Below are 24,854 nucleotides of genomic sequence, written 5' to 3'. Positions count from 1 at the left end.
ACAGGGCTGCACAGGGCACGGGGGGAGGAGGCTGCTACAACATCCCCCAGCCTCCCTCCTGCCCTACAGAAAGTCTTCCATCTGCTTCCTCTCAGCTGGGGGTGAGGAGGGCTTCACTGCTGTCCTCCACCCCTTTTTTTGTTTTTACACAGAGACCAAGAGGCCTCAGTTTAGCACCTTAGTACCTCCGCTGCTTCACATGCTTTAGCCAAAGCCATAAAAATCCTTGCAATCAATGTAGAGAAAATAATGCAGACACCCTGCCTACCCAGTTCTCTGCTTTTCTATCCTTTTCCAAGATATGCAATAGCCTTGGTGCCTGTCCACGGCTCGGCCCCCTCTCCAATGCATGAGGAGCCCTCTTTCCTTCGCTCAGAGATGCTTCTTTGTTTGCCCAGGAGGTCATATTCTTTATATATATTTTTTGTTGCAAAGTCTCTCTCTAGAGGAACTCTATATTATTCTAATTTTTTAAATTATCTGTTTATATATAAAAGAAAAATTCAGTCGGCTGTCCTGTCCTGTGCTGTGCTGTGCCCACAGTTCGTAGTGAGCGTCTCCTGTGTCAGATGTCTCATGAGTGCGGCTGGTCACTCACAGGCCGCTCTCTGGCCTCCACTCTGAAGCAGGGCGGAGCCAGCTGTGCCCTTGACTACGTGCCAGTCCAATAAAGCAGAGTGGCAGAGCCCCAGTGTGTGTGTGTATGGTGGCTGTCGTCGTGGTTAGGGGATAAATGGGGTGATTGTAAGGAACTAATCTGAGGGCTCAGGAATTTTTAGTCAGAGTTCTCAGAATCTTTGCACCACCTGCCAGGGGCCTGACTGGCTCTTGCATGATGACCACCCACTTTTCCCCTTTGATCTCTGTGGATACTGGGGATCAGAATGCTGAAGCCCACCATCCCTGGGTCCTTCCAAGTCCCAAAGCACACACTATACAACTTGCCAACATGGATTCTAACACTTTATTAGATAAGAGGTCACAAGCCACAGGACTTTAAAGTGCGTGAAATTCACTGGCAATAAAGCCACATGTACACCAGCCTTCCCCCAAGTCCCATCACCTTACACAGTCAATTCTTAGGTGTGGGGGGGAGAAGCTGAGACCCGTCATTAAAGGTAGGGGACAGCAGGGACAAAGGATGGGAATGCTGGAGGAATATAAGTATTAGTGGTCTGCAGCTGGGGAAGAAGGGGATTTACCAGTGCTTCTGCTTGCTGAGGGAAAGGTAGGGGTCAGTCTAACTCAAAGTCTGGAAATAAATTTTTGTCACCTATTCCTTACCATCAGCCCCTGACATTTCAAACAGACCTGACTCCTTCTTTATATGTCTCTGGTTTTCCCCAATAATGAGTAATTCAGCTTGAGGGTATCCCCGATACAATGACTACAACAAACCACAGCAGGTGTATGGAATCATGGTGAGGGCTGCCCCAACCAGGCGGGAGAGGCTGCCGTCGGGAGCTGGCTGGGTGTGTGCTAAGTGCAGTGCCCACCATTGTGGTGAGATTATGTGAGTGTGAGTGAGTGTGTGTGTGTGTGTGTGTGCGTATGCACATTTTACACAAATCCCTAAGAGGCAACTTGGCCAGAGACAGCCCCACTTCTTCCACGGGACAACTACTGGGGTGGGAGTAAGGGAGTGGGCAGCACAGACGGGGAAGAGTGGCTTGGATTCCCCAGGAAGAAGAGGGGATGCCCGCTCCCCATCCCAACACTCCCTAGGCCAATCTGTACCTGCCCACCTGAGTCCTTTCTACCCAGCACAAAGCTCAGCCAGCTCAGCACGCCAGCCACAGACATGGGGCAGTTCTTGCTAGCTCCAGTTTAATAAATTTTCTGTGCCACATCAGCTCCTCCTGCCTCCCCTAGAAAATAAGACAGACTGGAGATTCTTCTACCCCTTTCTTCCCCTCTCTTGAGAAGTGGGATTTGGGCATGGACCCCAGAGGCCTTGGCTTAAACTCCACCCCAATCTACAGAACTTCTAAAGAAATAAAGTGCTTTGCTCTGCATGAATCCCAGAGAGAATGACACCATAGACTGGGACAGGTGGTCTGCCTGCTTCTTCTCAACACTGCAATACCCTCTGCCAGTCTGCCCTGCTCTGTGCTGCCATCCTACATGTGCAATTGTGCCCCTCACCCACCCGCAAACACATACTGCCAGCCCACTTTTCTAAACAGCAGGTGCCACAGACAGGAAGTAAATCACACCAACCTTTCCCTCTAGTCTATCTACCTGGGCCCCTCTACCCTGAGGAGATAAGCAACTCTGGCCTCTCTGAACACAGAGGCCTAAAAAGAACTACAGATCCAGCAGACCAGAGTGCTCTCTCTTGCCAGACATGCCTCCCACATTTGGTCAGTAGCAGCACAATGCCTGCCTGCAGTTGCTGAGCTAGAATTCTGGAAGCAATACTGGCACCTGCTCCCAGGAATCTGAAAACAGTTACCCATTCACCTCCAGAATATACAAGGAAGTCTTTCTCAAAGTCTGTTGGACCACGCTTGGCAATTTAACTGCTGTCATCAAGCTGGCTCTCCCCTTGTCCATGGGAGGGTAGCACTTAGCTTTCCCTCTTCTAGCCTTGAATCCCTGTGCTTAGAACCCACACCCTTTTGGTTTGGACCCTGCCAGAGGAAAGAGGTAGGAAAGTGACCCATCTCCCTCTGAATTCAGTGTGTGCTGCCTGCCAGGCTCACCTCTAACCCAGAGCACTTGTAGGCTCCAGAGACCAGATTTCACTCAGCTATGTCTGGCACCCAATTGCATAAGGACCATTGGCTGGGAAAGCTAAAAGACAGAGCCTGTTCAGAACTGCCTAAGTTGATTCCTGAGGCCTGCAGCTTGGGAAGCTGAGGAGAAATCAAGCAGTCATTTGCCCTGGCCCGTGCCCTCCTTTGAGGCCTGAGAAGCAGCCTCCCACTTCTGCAACTCTCTCCTAGGAGACCAAGCCCTAGCTGCCTGGCTCCCCTCTCACTGAGATGGTTTTGTGCCTGTGGGACACAGCTGAGGCCTCACTACAGAGGGAATGGTTGGGGTTTCTCGGCGTGGAAGACACACAGTGCAGGAACTCAAGCAGCAGTGGTGTGTGCATGAAAGCAAAGACAGTGCTGCTACCACAGCGCCAGGAAGGCTAAAGGACGTCGGTCTCCCTCTCTATCCCCACGTACTTGAGGGCATCCGCTTGACTGTACCTGTCCCAGAGTAGGAAGGAGAAAAGAAAAAATGATTTACAAGATGGGGTCCCCTCCTGTTTCACTTCCCCTCCTGCTTCCTAATAGCAGTTTTCAACAATATTTTTCTGAGGTGTTCAGACCCTCTCCTTCATCTGTTGTACCCATAGTAAGCCCCCCAAATCAATTCCCACAGCCACCTCTTCTGCCTCCAGGGCCATCTCCCAAGGATCACTGCTGACCTTCTTACCTATAATCAAAGAAGAGCTCTTCACCAGCCTGAATTGCCCTCTTGGCAAAGATCCCAATCCGATGATCTCCATTGACCATGACCACTGCAAATAGGAGAAACCCAAGGCTAGGTTTCTAATCAATGCAAGTAAATATTCAGGAGGATTCTGGGCTAATTTTCTCTACATTCTCAGTGGAATCAAATGGAATTAACAAGTAGTCAATGAAAGTAGTTCATTCTCTATGCTTTTGGAGCTATTATTCTGGCTAGTGATACATGGAAAGAATTACCTTTGTTTTTAGTTCCAGAGATTGAACCCAGTTCTCAACTACTGAGCCACATCCCAATCCTTTTTATTTTTTATTTAGTGACAGGGTCTCACTAACTTGCGGAGGCTGGCTTTGAACTTGTGATCCTCCTGCCTTGGCCTCCCAAGTGGCTAGGATTACAGACATGCACCACTGTACTCAGCCTTTTTTTTTTTTTTTTTTTTAGCCCTGGGGATGAACCAGGCCTTCATAAGAATTACCTATAAATCACGTTTGTGGGAAATGTTTTTTATAGTCAGTGTAAAAAGATTATAATACAGAAAGGGAGGCTGGGGATGTGGCTCAAGTGGTAGCGCGCTCGCCTGGCGTGCGTGCGGCCCGGGTTCGATCCTCAGCACCACATACAAACAAAGATGTTGTGTCCGCCGAAAACTAAAAAAATAAAAAAAATTAAAAAAAAAAAATACAGAAAGGGAGAAGATGAGGCAGAGGAAGGGAGGAAGGAAGAGGAGAGAGAAGGGGGCCTAAAATGATACCAGATATTAATCATGATTATCTTTAGACCAAAAAGTAGCTTTGACTACTGAACATAAATATAAATCATAGTCAACAAAGTGTCCACCCTGACCCCACCTCCAAGGTCACTGAAGACTCACCTTTAGCATAGCAGTTGGGGTTCACCGAATGGTTTGCAAATCGAATTTTGTTTCCTTTCCGGGTTGCATCCACTACAAAATCTGTATGATATAAATCAAAGAAGACCTTGAGGGCACCAGGAAACTCCACACTTCTTTAGCCTGAATTTAAAATCAGTTAACTAACTGGTAACAGAAACAATTTAGTGCAACAGAAATTTGAAGCCTGGAGTGGTAATAGGATATGTGTAAAGCACCAAAGTCTGAGAATTCTGCTTCATGTGGGCACTCTCTCTTTAGGTTCCCCATCTTGGTTTGAATTACTAATGTCTTCCCATCCAGTCTATTTGGTAGGGAAGTTTTTTTTTTTTGTTGTTGTTGTTTTTTGTTTTTGGTCTTTTGGTACTGGGATTAAACCCAGGACCTTGTACATGCTAGGCAATCATTGAACTATATCCCCAGCTCTTTTTAAATTTTGAGACAGACTTTACTAAGTTGCCCAGGCTAGCCTCAACTTGTGATCCTCCTGCCTCAACCTCCTATGTAGCTGGGATTACAGGTATATGCCATAGTGCCATGGTGGGTAGGGAGGTTTTGGAGGTGTGAGTGCTCAATGCTCCTATTCCAAAAAACCCCAAAATGGAGATCCTCCCAAATCAAGTGAACCATAGCCTGCAGGGTCTCTTGAGTTTGACCAGGCTCTATTGCATCTGTTGGAGGTGATCTGAACTTGGACTACAGCACAGACAACTTGGTAGGAAGACTTGCAGAAGCCAGGCATAATAAAACACACCTGTAATCCCAGTAGCTCAGAAGGCTGAGACAGAAGGATTGTAAGGTTGAGGCCAGCCTCAGCAACCTAGCAAATTAGTGAGACCCTGTCTTAAAATAAAAAATAAAAAGGTCTGGGGATGCAGCTCAGTGGTAAAACACCTCTGGGTTCAATACCTAATGCCCTCCTCCAAAAGAAAGACCTGCATAAAACCACCTTGGGAGGACAAAAAAGACACCAAGTAGTATACCATTGTTGAGGTTGAAGAGGAAGCTGGACATGTATTTGTCATAGACTTTCCCTCGTCGATCAGCCTCATCCTGAGAGATAAGCTGGACAAACAGAAAAGGAACAAATAGGGTGTCAGGCTGTCTGCTCAGGCATGGTACCCTGCCCCCAGAAAGGGCTGAGAAAAGGCAGTGTCACCTATAGGTGCTGAGGATCATGAGAATTGTAGGACAGGGTACCCAGGCCATGTTGTTCCCACTGTCACTCAGGCTGAACAGCATTCAGGCCAAAGAGAGACCCTCTCTGCCCCCACTCCCTCATGTGGCCTGAGATGACAAAAAACTGAAGAACAGTGGTTTGTTTCAGGACTGCAAACAGTTCTGTGGGATCCCCCAAGAGGCCACATGAGAACTCGGCTGAGTTATTTAGAGATGAATTCACAGAAGGCTGGCCCACAGAAAATCAGAGTTTCTCATCAGCATCTCCCCAGCAGGGACGTGGGCCAAACCCATAGCACTCACCTCGCCGCAATATTCAGAAATGAATTCGTTCTTCTGCACAGACTCCTTAATGAAGGTGCCCCATCCGGCCACATCAGAGGGGGCCAGCAGCAGATGCTGAGGAGAGGGAGTCAAAACTCAGATGACAGGGCATGTGTGAGCAAGTAGATGAGCATGCTGAATGTGCACGTGTGTTATGGGCACCAGTGGAGAGAACTAGCAACTGTGAAGAGGATCTGAGAACAGAAAAAAGGTCCAAGCTATTCTGTTCTGGTGGGGGAGAAGTAAGGAGGAGAGGTAGTAAAAGGAAACAGGACTCATCTTCCTCTCCCCTGGGGATCTCCTGGGCTTGAGTCCATGGGTATTCACTGCTTCGTGGGAAGTCAAAATGGATAACATGAGGGCTAGGGATATAGCTTAGCATTAGACCATTTGCCTAGCATGTGCAGGGTCCTGGGTTTGATCCCCAGTACCACAAAAGGAAAAAAGAAAAAAAAAGGACAACATTAATGACACATTTGCCTTTGTTTGAGGGGTCACTTTTCTGACTCTTTATTAGAACAGAAACTTTATTAATTTGGCAATGTGTGTCCATTAGGACTTATCAAGCACTCTCTAAGGAGTTAGGGAAAGAGAATGTCTAAGACTGTTGTGTCTCTCCTACTCAATTATCTCGATCTGCAAAAAGGCCTCACCTTCTTGAGGCCACGCTGAATGCTGCAGTTCTTGCAGGAGACCACCTTGCAGTCCCAGTGCTCTGAGGCCCCACAGGTGAGGCACAGGTCAGGATCACACTCTCGAACTGCCAGATAGCAAGGACACTGCTTGGTATTGCACTGGGTCTTACAGCGACAGCCTGGGAAACGATTCTGACCTAGAGAGAAGAGCAGGTCAGTGTTGGAGCATTGGTTGAACTCAGGGACAGCAGAGAAGCACATGTGTTCAAGAGTGTTTGGTGAAATAGGACAGAAGGTTCCTTCCCTGTGATCATACATTGGAGTATTTTGCTTAGAAAACAAAGTGCCTCCCAACACCCAAGCCTGAGAGTCAAAAAAAGCAGGTGTGACCATTGAGAAGTATCTCCCAACAGTGGTCCTCACCCTATCCCTACCCCCATCCCTGAAGGCAGAATTTGGAAGGAAGGTGAAGAGAGCCCCAGAGAAAATGAAATCAGTTCTTTTCACTGGTAAATTCTCATCATCAAAACAAGCATCATTTTGAGAACAGAATGCATCCGTTCTACACCATCCTCCTCCACCCACAGCCCTCCCCAGCATCAACATCTTTCTGCTGTGGCTAGATCAGTATCTTCTCTTTGTTAGGAAATAGTTATAGCACAACTGCCTGGGGGCAAGCCCTTCTGCAAGTTAGGGACTGCAACCAACTGCTCAGCCCCACCTGAGCAAGGGCATGGCAGGATAAGATGTGAAAGAACCACTTTTAGCCTTTGCTGATGTCCAGGCCTGTATCTCCTACATGATATTAAAACTCCAGCTAGTAAATGAAAATAGACATAGACAGAATTGTGACCTATAAATTTTTTAATAAAAAAATTTTTTTTCAGACAAGGTCTTGCTATATAATCCAGGCAGACCTCGTGCACTATGAATCAAACTCCTGGGCTCAAAAGATCCTTCCATCTCAGCTTCCCAAATGCTAGGATTATAGGCATGTACCACAGCCCCTGGCTAAAACATTTTAAAGACAATATTTTTAAAAAGGAGACTGTTGCTGAACCTTGAGGAAAAAGATTCCTTTTTTAGTTCTCTCTTGGAAGGGCAAGTTGGGAAGGCATTCCTCTTCCTATTTGCTGCTTTTGGAATCAAGATCCTAAGGGCTTTTCAAAATAGCCTTCTCAGGTAGGAACAATGGTATGGCCTGTAGTCCCAACTACTTGGGAAGCTGAGGCAGGAGGGTTGCTTGACTCTTGGAGTTCTTCACCAGCCTGAACAATATAACGAAACCTGTCTCTCTCTCTTTCTTTCTTTTTTTTTCCTTTTTTAAAGAGGTGGGTGCTAGGGATGGAACCCAGGGCTTTGCAAGTGCCAGGCAAGTACTATACCACTAAGCTATATTCCTAGCCCCAAGCCCCTATCTCTTAAAAAAAAAAAATTCCTTTTCCAGATCTTTAGCATCTTACTTTCCCTCTAGAATGTCTAAAGCACAGCAAAGGGAATTCCAGGAGGCAGCAAAGAGGGTGGAAGAGGAAGGGATCCCGGGCACTCTGAGGCCGGCCACTCTGGTGGACTCTAACGGAAAGCACAGTGCTCTTACAGTCTGGGTTGCACTGGCAGAACTTCTCACAGAAATTCTGAGTCATGATGCAGGGGCAAGTGCTGTCACAGGGACGATCTGGGTGGTCGCAGGGCTGATAGTTGTATACTTGTGTGGAAGAGTTATCTAGAAAAGAGAAGAATCAAACAGGACTCTCCTGTGACTCGGTTCCCTTGCTGCCCTCCCCTCCCACTGCCCTGAGTCAAAGCAGGCTTATTTCAACCATCACCTTGCACACACACACACAGCACCTGGAGTGAAAAGATAACACAGATGACCATAGTGTACGAGCTACAGTGGGGTGACCTGTTTTGTGGGAAGGGTGTGGAGATGGTCTAAGATAGTAGGGCAGCTACTCTGAACATTAAAAAAGGACTGGAACCTGGCAAATGTCACTCTAGGAAACTCAGAGACCACAAGGCCTTTAACTGTACTTCATAAAAGGTCTGCTTAGCTGCAGTAAGAAGCTCAGCTGTTCTTAGCTCTGCACAGAAATCTGCAATCTGCGGAAGCAGCCAGGGTCAACAACAAGTGCAGCTGTAGGTGGGGCAGAGTGATGGCCACAGGCTGAGGCCTTAGACTGAACTGCTGAAGACCGCCTTGGGGGAACTAACATTTCTCACCCCCTCCCCCAATGCTGGGGATGGAACCCAGGGCTTCTCCATGCTAAGCATGTGTTCTATCTACCATTGAGCTATGCCTCCAGCCTGGAACTTACCTTTCTTCAGCTGAATTTTCCTGCAGTGTGCGGCCCACAACCTGAAAGAGAAGGGATGGTTCTGGGTCACAGATCTTGGGAGCTCTGCTGTTGCAGGCAAATGACCAAGTGACCTGCTCTAAAGGGCTCTGATAATTGTGGAATTTTCTTCCAAAATCCCTTAACAGGAGGCCCTCTATTTTGGTACACAGAAGCTAGGACCCATCTTAAATCCAGCTGGACTATGCTGCAAGATTTAAATCTCTCCCAAACAAACTTATAAAAGAAAAAAACAAAAACTCAAGTGTATATATCTATTATAATGTTACTGTTCCTCTCTCTCCACTTTCTCTTTCCCTTGCTTTGTGGAAGAGGAGATGTAGGGGAGTTCTAAGACAAGAGGTGAAAAAGCCTTTCAGGAATCTTCTCTTGAGTGAAGGAATGGAAAGGGAGGAGTCACAGGGGCTTCAGTATCTAGAACTGGCATCAGCTCCTTCCTTCAGTGATAGTCGTTAGGTTACTGAGCTAGGTAGAATGCTGAATAAAACAAAAACAAATTTCTACCCCTAAATAAAGATTGTCTGCATGACAGTATTATTAGATAAACAACCTGTGCTAAAAACAAAGAAAAGGAATAAACTCTGATCATAATTGAGAAATAAGGAAGGTGGTAACTAATGGCCCAACAAGGAGAAATGGCCTCAGGGTAAAGCCATGGGCCTATTGGCCAGAAGTTTAAATGGAAAACCAGAGAGCTATCTCAGGTCCAGTCTGCAGCATGTAGGGGCAGGGGGCAGGACCGGTCCCAGGCACAGGCACTCAGGTGGCACTGAGAATTCTGGCCCTCAGCCATGTGATGGTGAGCAGATGGGCTCACTCAGCCCTGTTCAGTGGCCTAGAGGGAGGCAGGTGGGAAGCCCAATGGGAGGTCAGAGCACAGAGAACAGCCTTCCCATAAAAGGTTCTTCATCCAACCCTTGCCTGTGCTTTCTTTTCTTCTTCTGTGAGGGGTTCATGAGCTCATCTGTTGGAAGCTTCAGGATAAGTGATTCTTTCACTGCAAACTGAAAGACCTGGAAGAGAAATCCGGCAGGGCTCGTTACACCTTTTGGAGCTAGGTGGTCAGGTAAGTGTTCAGTAACATGTTGGGCTTGTGAGAGTTCTCGAGAATTTACAGACAGATGATTAGGCATCTTTTCAGTCAGGGATAGACAAGAGTCCCATTGGATGTGGGGTCCTGGCTCTGAAGTTAACTCTATATCACTCACCCTAACTCAGGAAGGGAGATATACTGAACACAGTAATGCCTTCCATGATCAACAGCTTTCATCCCCACTCTTTCCACCAAGCCACCATGCTCCTTACCATGCGTGTCTACCTCTTTTAGGAAAGGAAGGGCAGCTGCCTGTGTGCATTGTGTAACTGAGTGTAAGGCCTGATGGGAGCCCTTGGACTGGGCTTAACACTAGCTCCCTCTGTTGACAGAAAGATGCCAGAGCCTTGACTATTTCAGCAGGGCAGTGTCTGAGGAAAGATGGTTCTCCTTTAACCTTTCTCCCTGATATCACTCATTTTTAGCTTTTTTCTTCTTCTTTTTCTTGGCTACATGGGATTCTGTGAAACTGTAAATATTGTCCAGAAAATACACAAAATTCTTTTGACTGAAGGAAATAGGGATGAGCTCCAAAATGAAAACAACAGGGTATTTAAACCCATGATTATATTAACTGTTCTAACTAAAAGAGGTGTGAAGAGATCACAAGATACCTCCAGAAGTTAGGGAGCCATGTGAACAGAGATCCAGCACTGCTTGAAAGACTGGTCTGAACACCTGACTCGCGTCTCTATTCTTCACTGTCTTCTCACCACAGTCTTTTCCTGCTTTCAGTGCATTAGTGGCTGTATCAACTGCCTTTCCAATGATGGCATGAGTGAAAAGGCTGAGGTCTAGGCCCAGTTATTGGAGCTGGTAATTTAAAAATCTGGAGAATAAAGGATGAGGGGAGGGAGGGAGTGGCAGTGGCAGTGGCAGCAGCCGGAGTGTGCTGCTAAGAACACACACAGAAGACCAGAAGTTCCCTCTAGGTATGGGGTACATGTTTAGAAAGATGGTTGGGAATCACTAAAAGCAGCTTAAAGGAAGTAGGACCACCAGAAGATTTATATAGTGACTAGACATAGAAAGAAGAATTTGGCAAAGAGGAGAATAGATCCCTAAGCATTGTTAGGCCTGGTATTTACAGAAGGGCCCAAATTTGGGAACCCACTTCATGACCCAGAAGCATTGGCTCACAAGAGACTGAACCTAAGACAATTTCTCTCCAGGCACGTGACATCAGGTGGCAAAAAAACAACAAAGCAATGGATGAAAGGAGGACCCACGTTTGTTCTGCTACTCTCAGGCGATACCTGCTTGCATGTCTTCGTCCCCAGAAGCCTGGCTATTGAACAGAAGTTGTTGAAGTAGGTGCCATGGAAGACTCGAAAAAGAGACTCTTCAGCCCCAGTCCACTCCACAGGCTCCGAGGGGGCTTCCACTACACAGAGCTGAGGTGGGGCTGGACTGGCCTTCTGTTTTGTGGGGGTCTGACAGCGAGAGTTAGCCTCTAAGCAAGGAAGAAAGAGAAACAGAAGTGGAATACAGTTGTCATTAGAAACTTGTCACAAACTCAGAAGTACTTTGTTCTACTTTAAAAGGCAGAAATGTTAAGGATGAAAATATTCCCCATCTCCACTGCTTTCTGGTATACTATGGAGATAATTAACAATTTTTAAAAAGTAGAGATATTAAGAGTCAGGGTTGGGACATAGCTCAGTGGTAAAGTGCTTGCCTGGCACATGCCAGACCCCGGCTTTGATTCCCAGCACCAAATACAAACCAAAACACAAAACCTCAAAGAAGTTTTAAGAGGAAGGCAGTGGCCATGTATGGTGACATGTATGTGTAATTCTAGCCATTCCAGAGGCTGAGGCATGAGTACCACAAATTCAAAGCCAGCCTCAGAGCCTGTGGAGTGGACTGGGGCTGAAAAGTCTCTTTTTTGAGTCTAAGGTGCCAGCCTTGGCAACTTAGTGAGACCCTGTCTCAAAAATAAAAATATAAAACAGGTTAGGGATGGGCTGGGCTTGTGGCTCAATGATAGAGTGATCGCATAGCATGTGTGAGGCCCTGGGTTCGATCCTCAGGACCACATAAAAATAAATAAAATAAAGGTATTGTGTCCAACTACAAATAAAAAATAATTATTAAAAAGAAGAGAAAAAAAGAAAAAGAAAAAAAAAACTAAAACTAAAACAAAAACAAAAAACAGATTGGGGATGTGGTTCAATCCTTGGGTTCAATCACTAGTGCCAATCCCCCTCCAAAAAAAAAAAAAAAAAAAAAAATTCAGGCAGTAATCCTGGGTTTACCAGAGTCGTTGCAATGTAAAGAAAATAATCTTCATTTCTTTTCACTGTACCTGATGAACTGGAGGCCCAGTCATTGCCTGTGTCCCTGTCACTGTCCCCTTCTTTAGTCTCAGCCACAGCTGAGGCTGAAGTGTTGGAGCAGGAAGCACTGACCACATGGTGCCTTCGCCGCCGACGCCCAGAGCACTTGGAGCGAGGATTATGGAGCATCGCATACTCTTTTGCTCCTTCCTGTAGCGGACATATTACAGGTATGAAATAGGAATAGGCCCAGATTCACTATATTGATGCCATCCATTATATAAACCTTTATCTCCATCAACATCTATGCAATGTTACTGTCTTTTTCTTCATCTGTACCATATAAGTGTGACCATATTATAATGGGACAGCTAGCGGCTTAACAAACATTTTAAGACTTACAAACTTATGCCTTTTCACAAAAGGGTTGTCCTATAATCTTAAAAAAAAGATATAACCTATGTATCTATGCATCTTCAACTTTCCAGAAAGTTATATCTGAAATTGATTCACATGTTTGGAATTTGAGATCTTATTCTCCTGATGAGGAAATTAGGTTCAGAGAGGAAAAGATACCTGCTTGAAAATATACAGCTTATTGCTCCAAAGTAGGTACAAGAGTCAGAGTAGGTACCATGCCACTGCTATTTACAATCTACACTCTGCTTCTGTTTCAATAATAAATGTGTAATCCTTCAAGTTGTACACTATTACTACTTAATTTTGAAACCCCCTAAGCTGCATATGAAATTCATAATACTGTTCCACTACTCTTCATTATGCTTTTTTTTGATCAAATAATTCAGCTTGATCATTTCTAATTAGAAGGTTTGTTTTCCAAAGACTTCTAGTTGTTTCTAAAAACTAAATACAGTTGTAAAGGATAAAGGTTAATCATCACGAAGGATATTTGGAATAATATATGTAGGTCCTAAAGGAAATTCAAAGAAAGTTATTTTGAGATTGGTTGAATCGGATAGCACATATCTATGCTACAATTTGAAATCCTCAGAATTATTATTATTATTTTTTTTTTTATGGCACTGGGGATTGAACCCAGGGCCTCCAGGGCCTCACATATGAGTTACATCCCCAGCCCCCATTTATAAAGTATTTTTTATCAAAATGGTTAAACAAATAAAATCAAGCCTTCAGAGGAAAAGTTAAGTCACACTCTGAGAAAATAACAGACAAATCTAGAATGTGAGTCATCCTACAAGACAATCAACCTGAAACTTTCAAAAAGAAAAAAAAAGTGGTGGAATTATTTGAGATCAAGAACAAAAATACAGCCGGGCAGGGTGGCACATACCTGTAATCCTAGCAACTCAGGAGGCTGAGGCAGGAGGATCACAAGTTTGAGGCCAGCCTCAGCAACTTAGCGAGACCCTGTCTCAAAATAAAAAAATAAAAAGGCCTGGGGATGTGACTCAGTGATTAAGCGTCTCCCTGGGTTCAATCCCTGGTATCAAAAAAAAAAAAAAAAAAAAGAAAACAATAACAAAAAACAACACTAGAAATACATAATAACTATATGTGATGTTCTAGTTTGAAAATAAAAACCCAAACAGCAATAGTTGAAAAAAATGAAAATAGACTGGATAATAGTTGATATTATAAAATTCTTACTAATCTTAACTGTAATAGCATGATTATGTAAGAGAATGTCTTTATTTTTAGGAGATGCATTTGGAAATATTTAACAAAGAAACATCACAATATTGTTTTCAAATGATTCAGCAAAAGTACACAAACACAAATAAATGGATGGGGCTGGGGGTGTAGCTCAGTGGCAGAGCACATGCCAACCATGTACAAGGCCCTGGGTTCCCCCCAGTATCACCACCTCCAAACAAAAACAGAAACAAAATAAAACCCCAAATATATAAATAAGGTAAATATGGAAAACATATCTCAAATCCAGGAAGAAGACATCTTTTGACTTCTTTGTACTATTGAAAATGCTATTGCTGGTGAGACTACAAATTGGTGCAGCCAATCTGGAAAGTAGTATGGAGATGCCTAGGAAAACTTGGAATGGAACCACCATTTGACCCAGCTATCCCACTCCATGGTTTATACCCAAAGGACTTAAAAACAGCGTATTAGAGGGACACAGCCACATCAATGTTTATAGCAGCACAATTCACAATAGCTAAATTGTGGAACCAACCCAGATGCCCTTCAGTAGATGAATGGATAGGGAAACTGGTATATATACACAATGGAACACTACTCAGCATTAAAAGAAAATAAAATCATGGCATTTGCAGGTAAATGGATGGAGTTGGAAAATATAATGCTAAGTGAAGTAAGCCAATCCCCAAAAAACCAAAGGCCAAATGTTTTCTTTGATATGAGGATGCTGACTCCTAATGGTGATGGGGCGGGGAGCATGGGAGAAATGGAGGAACTTTACATAGGGCAAAGGGGAGGGAGGGGAAGGGGGGGACAAGGGGGTGGGAATGATGATGGAATGAGTTAGACATCATTATCCTAAGTACATGTATAAGACACGAATGGTGTGAAAATACTTTGTGTACAATCAGTGCCTTGAAAATTGGGCTCTGTATGTGTAATATGAAATGAATTGCATTCTGCCATCTTGTATAACAAATTAGAATAATTAAGTTATTTAATTAAAAAAAGTGCTATAAAAGTTGGGAAATGTTCTGGCTTCTCTTCACTGAATAAATCTTTGCTTTTTACTAAAGATTTCTGTGGAGAGGAACAACTCAGTTTCTAGCTAATTTTTGGAGGCATTGCTCTGGCATGGCTAGTCATCTTGTTGTAATTAAAGACATTATCCTTCAGAAAAAACACAGCTGAGGAAAACTAGTCCTGCACTATATTTAAATATGTACTCATATCTAAAAAGTAATAAAAGAAAAGCTGTGCATATTATGTATATCTGTAAGTTATACACATAACACACACACGCACGTACATACACTCTGGCTACTGGTAACATCTTTATAATACATGTACAGGTTTCCAGAGTGACAATTGAGAGAAGGACAATGCCCTTTCAGGTTACATAAATGTTGGCAAGTTCATGTAACATAGTATAATAAAAAAAGCATGGAGTGGGGCTGAAGCTGTAGCTCAGTGGTCGAGCACTTGCCTAGCACGTGTGAGGCACTGGGTTTGATCCTTACCACCACATAAAAATAAATAAAATACAACTATAAAAAAAATAAATAAGAAAAAAAAGCATGGAATAATTTAAAAAGCATGGAGTGTGAGTCAGACCAGGGCTTGAGTCTCATTGCTGCCATATGACTGACTTACTAACAAACTCTGGGCATAATATGTAACTTCTATAACCCATAGTCCCTTCAACCTCAGAGAACTGTTGTAAGGTTAAAAGTAAGACAATGTATGTTAGGGGCCTAGCATGGTACTTTGCACATAGAAAGGAATCAATACATGTTAGGGAAAAAATAAATAAGATAAAGTTGATTTATTCTTTTGATATTACACATATGGTGTATTTTTCTGATAAATAACAAATAGTACCTAGTTCAACCTATTGTGTAGAAAGTCAAAAACTTAAGAAAATTCAACTGATCTATTTTCTTCTGGCTTTCAGTATACTGCCTTCCCCCAGATAAGCAGGACAATTTACACAGTCACATAAGGTCTGTCTATCAGAGAGGGTCCATCTGGTTGATACAGGAAGACATCAGTGCCTTCATGTGTTCTTCCCTCTATGGTTACATGCATTTAAAGGAAGACAGAAGGGGCTGGGGTTGTAGCACAGTGGTGTTGTAGTGCAGTAGAGGAGCACTTGCCTAACATGTGTGATGCACTGGGTTCGATCCTCAATACCACATAAAAATAAATAAATAAAACAAAGGTATTGTATCCATCTCCAACTGAAAAAAAAAAAAAAAGTAGAAAGATAGTGTAACAGTCCCCTCTGTCCGACATCCAGACCCCTTCTGAACTGCTGGGATTACAGATGGAGAGGGCAGTCCTAGGTCAACCCCACCAGTACAGATTCCACATACCCCACAAACCACAGAGCTAGACTTTCTTTCCTTTGTGTTACATTTTTAAAAATTCCAAAAATACAAAATAAAATAAAATAAATAAAAATATTCCAAGCTGTGCACAGTGGGACACACCTGTAAGCCCAGCTACTTGGGAGGCTGAGTCAGGAGGATCAAAAGTACAGTCAGGTTCCATTCATTTCTGTTTCTCTTCATTTATTAATTCACTCAATAAATATTTGTTGAGCAGCTCTTACATGCCAGACACTAATGTTAGAAGTTTGGGATAGATCAATGGGCAGGACAGAGATGTCTGCCCTTATGAATTCCTCCTGTATTCTAGTGGGATCCAGAGAGAGGACAGAAAGACTATAAACAATCATGCTAGGTAAACTGTGCTTTCCACAGATGGCTGTAACAATACCTCCCACCTCACATGCCCTTCTCCAAGGAGACCTTGCATCTCCCATCAAGAAATGTGGCCAAGGGCTGGGGTTGTGACTCAGAGGTAGAGCACTAGCTTTGCACATGTGAGGTACTCGGTTCAATCCTCAGCACCACATAAAAATAAATAAATAAAATAAAGGTATTGTGTCTAAAAATATTTTAAAAATAAATAAAGGAAGACAGAAAAGAAAATAAAGTGCATACAACCATTCCCTACTCTTTGCTCCAACTCTTTTGTTCTGTTTTATTTGTGGTGCTGGGGATCAAACCCAGTACCTTGATCATTCTAGGCAAGTGCTCTAATACTGACCTCACACCCAGACTTCTTTGTTTCAATTCTAACAATAAATTTTAGACTCTGAAATCTAAGTAGATATTTAGAGCAAGTAAGCCTTTAATGTTTTTCGAATTTCACTCTATCAGAACAACTGTTTTATGATCCTGGGAATGCTGTGTACTGCCTCACTTGGCTTGTGTTCCCAGAGACAGAAAGCCCAAGGACCATTTCCTGCCTGATTTTAAACAGACTCAACAATGCCAGAACAGCTTAAGAACCTACCAGCAAAAGGAAGCAGTCTGTGCCACATGGTTCTGGTTCAATCTTGATTTCTTTGTTCTTGCGTTTATATACATTAGGAGTAGCATGAAAAGCTGGAAAAGAAAAATCATAATGTTTCCAGTGGTCTAACAAAACTGAGTTAGGGAGCTATTGTGGGAGCTGGAATTTGATATAAACAGTGCCCATCAAGGTACACAAAATTTAGCCATTTTCTATGTCAACACAATTCTTCCCAAGTTAAGAGGTGTTGAGGGAAAATTAGGTTGCTGATTCGTCTGTCTCTATCAGACAGACGAAACTGAACAAGTGAAAACAACTGTCCTTTTGTGAAACCTTCATCAGATCAGAGGCTGGGAACTTATACATATGACAAACCCAGAACAAACGGAAAGAAGGGAATGGTGGCAGGGATGGGAAAGAGGAGAGCATGTTAAACAGTAGCCGCACTCACGGTGAAGGAAGCAGTCGTATTTAAAGCAGCGTCGGCAAAAAAGTGTGTGGAAGGAGTGCAGAGATTGCTCCCGCTGCACAGACTTGGCATTGGGGCCATCGATGTTGGGTGTGCACTGAGGAGGAAGTGCATTGGGGTCTGACATCTCTGTTAGTTCGCGATACCTATTTAAGAAAAAAGAGAGAAGAGTTCCTCCAAGGGAATGTCTCCACCGAGAAAATGTGGATTGGGTATCAACAGTCACTCAGTTCTGGTCTGCCAAGGGAGGCTGTGTGTTTTATGGGTCTCGTGGATGAGGGGATGGTGAATAACTAAGTGGGTACACCACTGTAATTACACAGGGCCAGACATATGTCTAAAAGTAAGAGGAGGGAAAGATTTGATCAGCATAGTGCTGGAGTAACTCTCCCCAAAATAGCAGAGTAAAAGTTCCTTGCCCAGATTCACTCAAAAGCCAGCACAGTGATTTTTAATATATCAAGAGGGCATTTAAGTAAGCAAGAGGGTTGGGGTTGTGGCTCAATGGGAGAGCACTTGCTTAGAAAGTGTGAGGCACTGGGTTTGATTCTCAGCACCACATATAAGTAAATAAATAAAATAAAAGGCTTACCAACAACTAAAAAAGTATTTTTAAAAAAAGAAGTAAGCAATAAATCATCAGAAGTGCAGGCAAACTGTAATACACTTACCATAAACAAGCTTTTTATTAACCAAAAAATAGACTTGAATAAATATTTTGTCTGTGTATGGCCATACTCTGTGTGTGGCCTAAGCCGAACAGCTTTTCCCTACCTCTCCTTCATGTCATCTGGGACGCCATTCTCAGGGAACATCGAGGCAATGGCACTGAAGATCATGTCATTTGGGAACTGTTTCTTGGAACTCTTTTTGTTGCCTGAATTTGAAATGACAAAAAACTCCTGAGTGCTTTTATCAAAGCATGCTAACAAAGCTGTCTGACCTTTTCCCTCTTTGTCTTAGCATTTTGATAAGTGCTGGTTTGTTAACCTTAACCACAGACTACATATGGATAACAAAATCCACAGTCCCTGTTAGAATCTGGAGGTAAAAAGGAGTCTCCATGGAGAGACCTGAAAATAGAAGAATCTGAATTATGATAATAATGTTAATGCTTAAAAACAAGATGGATACTATAACAATTTTATAGCAGAGAGATACTATGTCCCTAGATATATAGTATAATTAAGTAACATACAGTATAATTAAGTGATTAAATATTGGATTGATTAAATAAATATTAGTGACATGGAAAAATGCTGATATAATCAATTAAAAAAAAAAGTTAAAAATTTATACAGAGTTCATTCAAATTTGGCATAATATAAACATGTTGATTTATATGAATACATTTTTTTAAGAAAATATTCATTTTTTAGTTGTAGGTGGACACAATATATGTTGTACTGAGGATGGAACCCAGCACCTTATGCATACGAGGCGAGCACTCTAGCTCTGAGCATTAATCCCAGCCCTACATGAATACATTTTTTAAGTTTAGAAGGAAATATTAATCTGGTTATTTCTACAAAGCAGGATTATAGTGTCATTTTGTTTCCTTCTTTATATTGTCTCAGTTTTCCAATCACATTACTCACATATTTAGAAATGAATGATGATTATTTGTAAATTCTACTTTCTTCTTCAGCTAGGTTATAGCCAACTTAAGCTATTGGTTAATGATCATGTTTAGCTTTTTTGGGGGGAGTACTAGGAATTGAACCCAGGGATGCTTAATCACTGAGCCATATCTTCAGTCCCCCCACCTTTTTAAAAAATTTTTAAGTTGTAGATGGATACAGTATCTTTTTATTTATTTATTTATTTTTATGTAGTGCTGAGGATTGAACCCAGGGCCTCACACATGCAAGGCAAGCACTCTACCACTGAGCTACAACCCCAGACCTCTTCAGTCCCTTTTTTTTTTTTTTTTGGGAAAAGGTCTTGCTAAGTTGCTTAGGGCCTTGCTAAATTGCTGAGGTTGGCCTCGAACTTGCAATCCTCCTGCTTCAGCCTCCTGAATTGTTAGGATTATAGGCATATGCCACAACAGCCTGCCATATTTAACTTTTAAATGGACCAAGAGAAGCACCAACAATCTTTAATAAGCAATATACCATTTCAGGTTTCCCTTCTTCTGTATCTCTGTCATTTTCAAAATGGAATGTGGAAGCAATGCTATGTACCTTCAATGGCGTGTCGTTTTCTCTTTCTTGTTACTGGCAGATCTTCTTTGCTGTCTTCTTGCTTTCCATCTGAGGTGTCATTGTGTCCTTCCTCCTCCTCATCTGAATATTGATTCAGGGCATCTACCAACTCCAGGAAAACGGCATCACTAATCAAGACAGATCCAGGAATCATCTCTAAAACACAAGATTAGAAGGATAAGCAGTGGTCGCTTCACATTCCATTCATCCTCCTGGGCAGGTTTTTTATACTCACTCCTAAGGCACATATGTTTCATATGAACAATCAGGGTACTGCAATCATTTTTTTTTTTTTTTGTACCAGGGATTGAACTCAGGGGCACTGGACCACTGAGTCACACCCTCAGCCCCATTTTGTAATTTATTTAGAGACAGGGTCTCACTGAGTTGCTTAGAGCCTTGCTGTTGCTGAAGTTAGCTTTCAACTCATGATCCTCCTGCCTCAGCCTCCCGAGCCGCTGGGATTACAGGTGGGCGCCAGCGTGCCCACCTCATCTGACTGACTTTTTTTTTTCCCCCTATATTTATTTTTTAGTTTTCGGTGGACACAACATCTTTGTTTGTATGTGGTGCTGAGGATCGAACCCGGGCCGCACGCATGCCAGGTGAGCGCGCTACCACTTGAGCCACATCCCCAGCCCGCTGACCTACTCTTAATTGCAACAATTTAGCTGCGTAAGCAGGAAAACATTTATAAGCTTCTTTTATTTTTCTTTCTTTCTTTTTTTTTTTTTTTCAGTGCTAGGGATCAAACCTAGGGCTTTATACATGGTGGGCAAGTACTCGACCACTAAGCTACGTCCTCTACCCAGGTTTCATTCTTTTTTTTTTTTAATTATTTTTTAGTTATAATTGGACATAATACCTTTGTTTTTATTTATTGATTTTTATGTGATGCTGAAGATCGAACCCAGGACGTCACACGTGCTAGGTAAGCGCTCTGAAGCTGAGCCACAACCCCAGCCCCCCAGGATTCATTCTTTTTTCTTTTTAAAAAAATTTTTTTAGTTGTCAATGGTCCTTTATTTTATTTATTTATATGTAGTGCTGAGAATTGAACCTAGTGCCTCATACATGCTAGGAAAGCGCTCTGCCACTGAGTCACAATCCCAGCCCTCCAGGTTTCATTCTTATTGGGATATTTTACTTCCTTAGTCAAAGGTCAATTCAATATTTACGGTTCAAAAGAGTATACCAATAGTCACACACAGCACAGAGAAAAGATAATCAAATGAAAATTCACTTGGTTTTGCTGCGGATAGATGGATAGGAACTTCTCTAAATCAAAAGACAGCATTTTTTCCTAAAATCATACTTTATGGGGTTATACTACAACTTGGAAGAAAGTCCTTGAACACTAGGGGGTGCTGTGGATAAACAATGTATTTGAAAAGCATTATAACAGTACCCACAACTGTCAAGAGTATGTGGGGCTACTGGTTGGCAAACACCTAGGAAGTCTCTCTGCCTCTTCTTACCTTATATACTGACAACCTTTTCTAGAATTACTAACAAGTCCAAATGATTATTTTTAGAAACCAAAGACATTTAAGCCAATTTCGTAGAAAGTCAGAGGATACATGGATCAAAGTAGTATGAAACAGAAGTTATGCTTATTGCCATTCTTTTTTTGTGTGTGTATGTGTGTGGGGAGGGTTATCAGGGATTAAATTCTCAGGGGCACTTGACCACTGAGCCACATCCCCAGCCCTATTTTGTATTTTATTTAGAAACAGGGTCACACTGAGTTGCTTAGTGCCTCACTTTTGCTGAGGCTGGCTTTGAACTCATAATCCTCCTGCCTCAAACTTCTGCACCGCTGGGATTATAGGCATGCGCCCCCACATCCGGCTGCTCATTGCCATTCTGAAAGAATGGGAAATGAAGCACCAAATGGCCTTGGATGGACTTCTAAGAAATCTGTATAATGAATTTTCTTTCTAGCCACTGATTACTAATAATTCTTTTGTGTCTCATCTCCTTTTAAAATTATCTGTGATTTTTTTTTTTTTTGGTCCTGGTGCTTAAACATAGGGGCATCTTACTTACCATTGAGCCACACCCCAGGTCCTTTTTATGTTAGGACAGGGTCTCACTAAATTGCTTAGGGCCTGGCTGAGTTGCTGAGGCTGGCCTCGAACCTGTGATCATTGTGCCTCAGCCTCCTGAGTCACTGGAATTACAGGCATGTACCACTGTACCTAGTAGAAAAGGCACTATTCTAAAAATAGTTTTCTCCTAAAGAACTCAGCACCACTACCTTCTTCACCATGGACTTTCCCATCATAGTTATTGATCAGCTCTTCAATGAAAGTTTCATCTTCTTCTTTCACTTCATCTCCCATGTAGGGGATATTGCACAAAACTGTCTCATCTTCTACCTGAAATTAAACCAGATGTAATTCATTCCACGAGGCACTATGCATCTCCTCTTTTCTATTTAGTGGAATCTTTGCTTAGTTTTTTTGTTTGTTTGTTTGTTTCTGAGTCTCCTGAAAATTCCTTTAATCATAAATTTTTCTGCACTTTAAAGACTGGTCAATTAAAATCTCACAAAGAAAGGGTGATGCTACTCTTAGAGAGATAAAAGTCAGTCTGGTTGATATTGACTACGTAACATATCCCTTAATATCAACTATGGTATTTCCGCCAACACCTAGAATTTGACAGCCCATTTATTTTTCACAGTACTTCCATCTATTTTCTCCTTGTATCCACTACACTTCTTCGTGATATAGTTATGAACATCACCTAAAAAACAGTCAAAAGTCTCCAATTCCACTGGTTTTCTTTAATTTTCTTTTTTTCTTTATTATATTTTTATTCTAGTGGCTTTCATGAGTAAATAGAGAGATAAATAAAAAGGAAGGCCTCCACAGGTATGATTTACAATAGAACTACACAAGCACCAGAGCAATCATAAAATTTTGGGATATGCTATGAAGCATAATTACTCTGCAATAATAAAAAATTATGATAACTCATGCCTATCATACTCAATCTGAACCTAAAGGCAATCGCAGAATAGGCTATGGATATTTTCTGGAGATAAATAATACTCAAGGAGGCCTGGGGATATAGCTCAGTTGGTAGAGTGCTTGCCTCACATGCACAAGGCCTTGAGTTCAATCCCTAGCACCATAAAAAAAAAAAAAAATCAAGGAAATAATACTCGAGGAGTGGAGTGGGGCAAGACACTCATCTGAGAATACAGAACACATAGCTATTCTTTTTTTTTTTTTGGTTGGGAGGTGCAGGAGAGTGAACACTAGGCTTTCACAGCAAGCATACTCTGACCACTGAACTGCAATTCCTGCCCCAACATAGTTATTCTTAAATCCCCAAGTTCCAAGAGTAATTACTCTGAGGTTTTATTTAAAGAGATTACTCTTTTCTATAGACCTATATCCTGTTCTGATCAACAGTATGGCCACCTGTCACCAGACAGATGATAAGCAATAGCAGTATTTAAAGAGGACTGATCATCAGAACAATAAATAATCCTAGCAGGAGTCAGCATAAAGCCCTGGATGAAAGGACTGTGTAACCATGTGCACCTCTGTTATCTCAGTTGCTTTCATATTATCCTGCCTTTAGAGGATTCAGACAGAATTACTCCATCAGCAGGGGGTTGACAACCTACTTTTAAGCCTCAACTATCTGATTTAGACTGCATATAATGTTACAAAATTGGATCCAAGTAGAAAGAGAAAATTGGAGTTTTGCCCAACCTCATTCATTTAAAGGATAAAAAATCAATTCAGAAGTATATTTTAGAAAGCACTAAAATCTAATACATTAGAAAAACTTACTATTTTTTAGAGTAAATAAATTACAATAATGTACCATGCTGTATATTCAAGCTTTGGTAAGTATTCTCCTAAGAGGAGCTTCCACATATCAATATAAGTAAATCATACAGATTAAACAACTGCTTTTAATACATACCATAAAGTTCTGCTGAAGAGGGGACCAGGAATACATGATGGGAACCAATGCAACAGTGTTCAGAGACCTCATTAACATATGTTGGCTTGCAAATCCTGGAAAAATGCTCTCTATGGTACACTAAAGAATGAGAAATGACATAGACAGAGAAAGGCAGGAATAAAACCCAAGAGAGAATTATGTAGTTTCCTTCCAAAAGTCCCCAGTGTTCTTATAATATTCTCATTCTTTTTTCTTTTTTATTTATTTGTGTGTGCGTGTGGGTTGCTGGGTTGAACTCAGAGTATAGGCAAGCACTCTCCTACTAAGCTACATCCCCAGCACTTTTTATATTGCTTTGAAACAGAGTTTCAAAGTTACCCAGGCTAGCCTTGAACTTGTGATCCTCCTGCCTCAACCTCCTGGGTAACTGGAATTACAGGTATGTGCCATCACACCTGGCCATGTTCTTATAATTCTTACAAATTAATATATTGAGTGTTTTTTTTAGCATCGCTCCTGTGGAGAGCAGGAACTATCTCTTATTCATATTTGCATACTCTACAGAGTCCATCCCAGTGATTGCCATACTCCACTGATGTTTATTTCAATTAAAACTGTTGGTCTCCTTGGAGTGTACACAATAGAAAAGGGCCTCTGAAAGTTCTAAAGGATGAGATGAAGATGAGGAAGTTTTCCTAAGGATGTAAATTTTAAGACTTAGCTGATAGGGACAGTACCCAGGAAAACAAAGTAATATTGAAATTATAGTTATAGGACTGGGGTTGTGGCTCAGTGATAGAGCGCTGGCCTAGCACGTGTGAGGCACTAGGTTCAATTCTCAGCACCACATAAAAATAATAAATAAAGTGAAGGTATTGTGTCTATCTACAACAACAACAACAACAAATTAAAATAAACAAACAAATAAAATTCATTTATTTATAAAAAACATTGGGCTGGGGATGTAGCTCAGTTGGTAGAGTGCTTGCCTCGCATGCAAAAGGCCCTGAGTTCTATTCCCCGCATCCC

The 24,854-nt window shown here is 42.2% G+C and overlaps 1 protein-coding gene and 1 pseudogene across 12 annotated transcripts in view; one reads left to right on the top strand and one right to left on the bottom strand.

The window, feature by feature from the left end:
- Positions 1 to 950: 950 nt before the first annotated feature.
- The window catches only part of Ezh1 (enhancer of zeste 1 polycomb repressive complex 2 subunit), a 35,038-nt gene continuing 11,134 nt past the window's right edge, over positions 951 to 24,854 (bottom strand). For all 12 annotated transcript variants that reach the window (XM_048791002.1, XM_048790946.1, XM_048790956.1 and 9 more), the window contains 17 exons: positions 23,844 to 23,963; positions 22,156 to 22,276; positions 19,875 to 20,051; positions 18,463 to 18,565; positions 17,671 to 17,834; positions 17,220 to 17,311; positions 12,248 to 12,428; positions 11,196 to 11,392; positions 9,768 to 9,859; positions 8,808 to 8,848; positions 8,090 to 8,215; positions 6,511 to 6,689; positions 5,837 to 5,932; positions 5,338 to 5,419; positions 4,337 to 4,417; positions 3,430 to 3,514; positions 951 to 3,200 (listed from right to left, as the gene is read on the bottom strand). In XM_048791002.1, the coding sequence (XP_048646959.1) occupies positions 3,140 to 3,200; positions 3,430 to 3,514; positions 4,337 to 4,417; positions 5,338 to 5,419; positions 5,837 to 5,932; positions 6,511 to 6,689; positions 8,090 to 8,215; positions 8,808 to 8,848; positions 9,768 to 9,859; positions 11,196 to 11,392; positions 12,248 to 12,428; positions 17,220 to 17,311; positions 17,671 to 17,834; positions 18,463 to 18,565; positions 19,875 to 20,051; positions 22,156 to 22,276; positions 23,844 to 23,963 (1,998 nt within the window). In that variant the 3' untranslated portion in view covers positions 951 to 3,139. The remainder of the gene's footprint in view (positions 3,201 to 3,429; positions 3,515 to 4,336; positions 4,418 to 5,337; positions 5,420 to 5,836; positions 5,933 to 6,510; positions 6,690 to 8,089; positions 8,216 to 8,807; positions 8,849 to 9,767; positions 9,860 to 11,195; positions 11,393 to 12,247; positions 12,429 to 17,219; positions 17,312 to 17,670; positions 17,835 to 18,462; positions 18,566 to 19,874; positions 20,052 to 22,155; positions 22,277 to 23,843; positions 23,964 to 24,854) is intronic.
- LOC125613069 lies at positions 14,888 to 14,996 on the top strand (annotated as a pseudogene).

This window comes from Marmota marmota, unplaced genomic scaffold (assembly GCF_001458135.2).
Source record: "Marmota marmota marmota unplaced genomic scaffold, marMar, whole genome shotgun sequence".
Taxonomy (NCBI): Eukaryota; Metazoa; Chordata; class Mammalia; order Rodentia; family Sciuridae; genus Marmota; species Marmota marmota.
The sequence above is the reverse complement of the archived record's forward strand: the minus strand, read 5'-3'. Positions and strand labels throughout refer to the sequence as shown.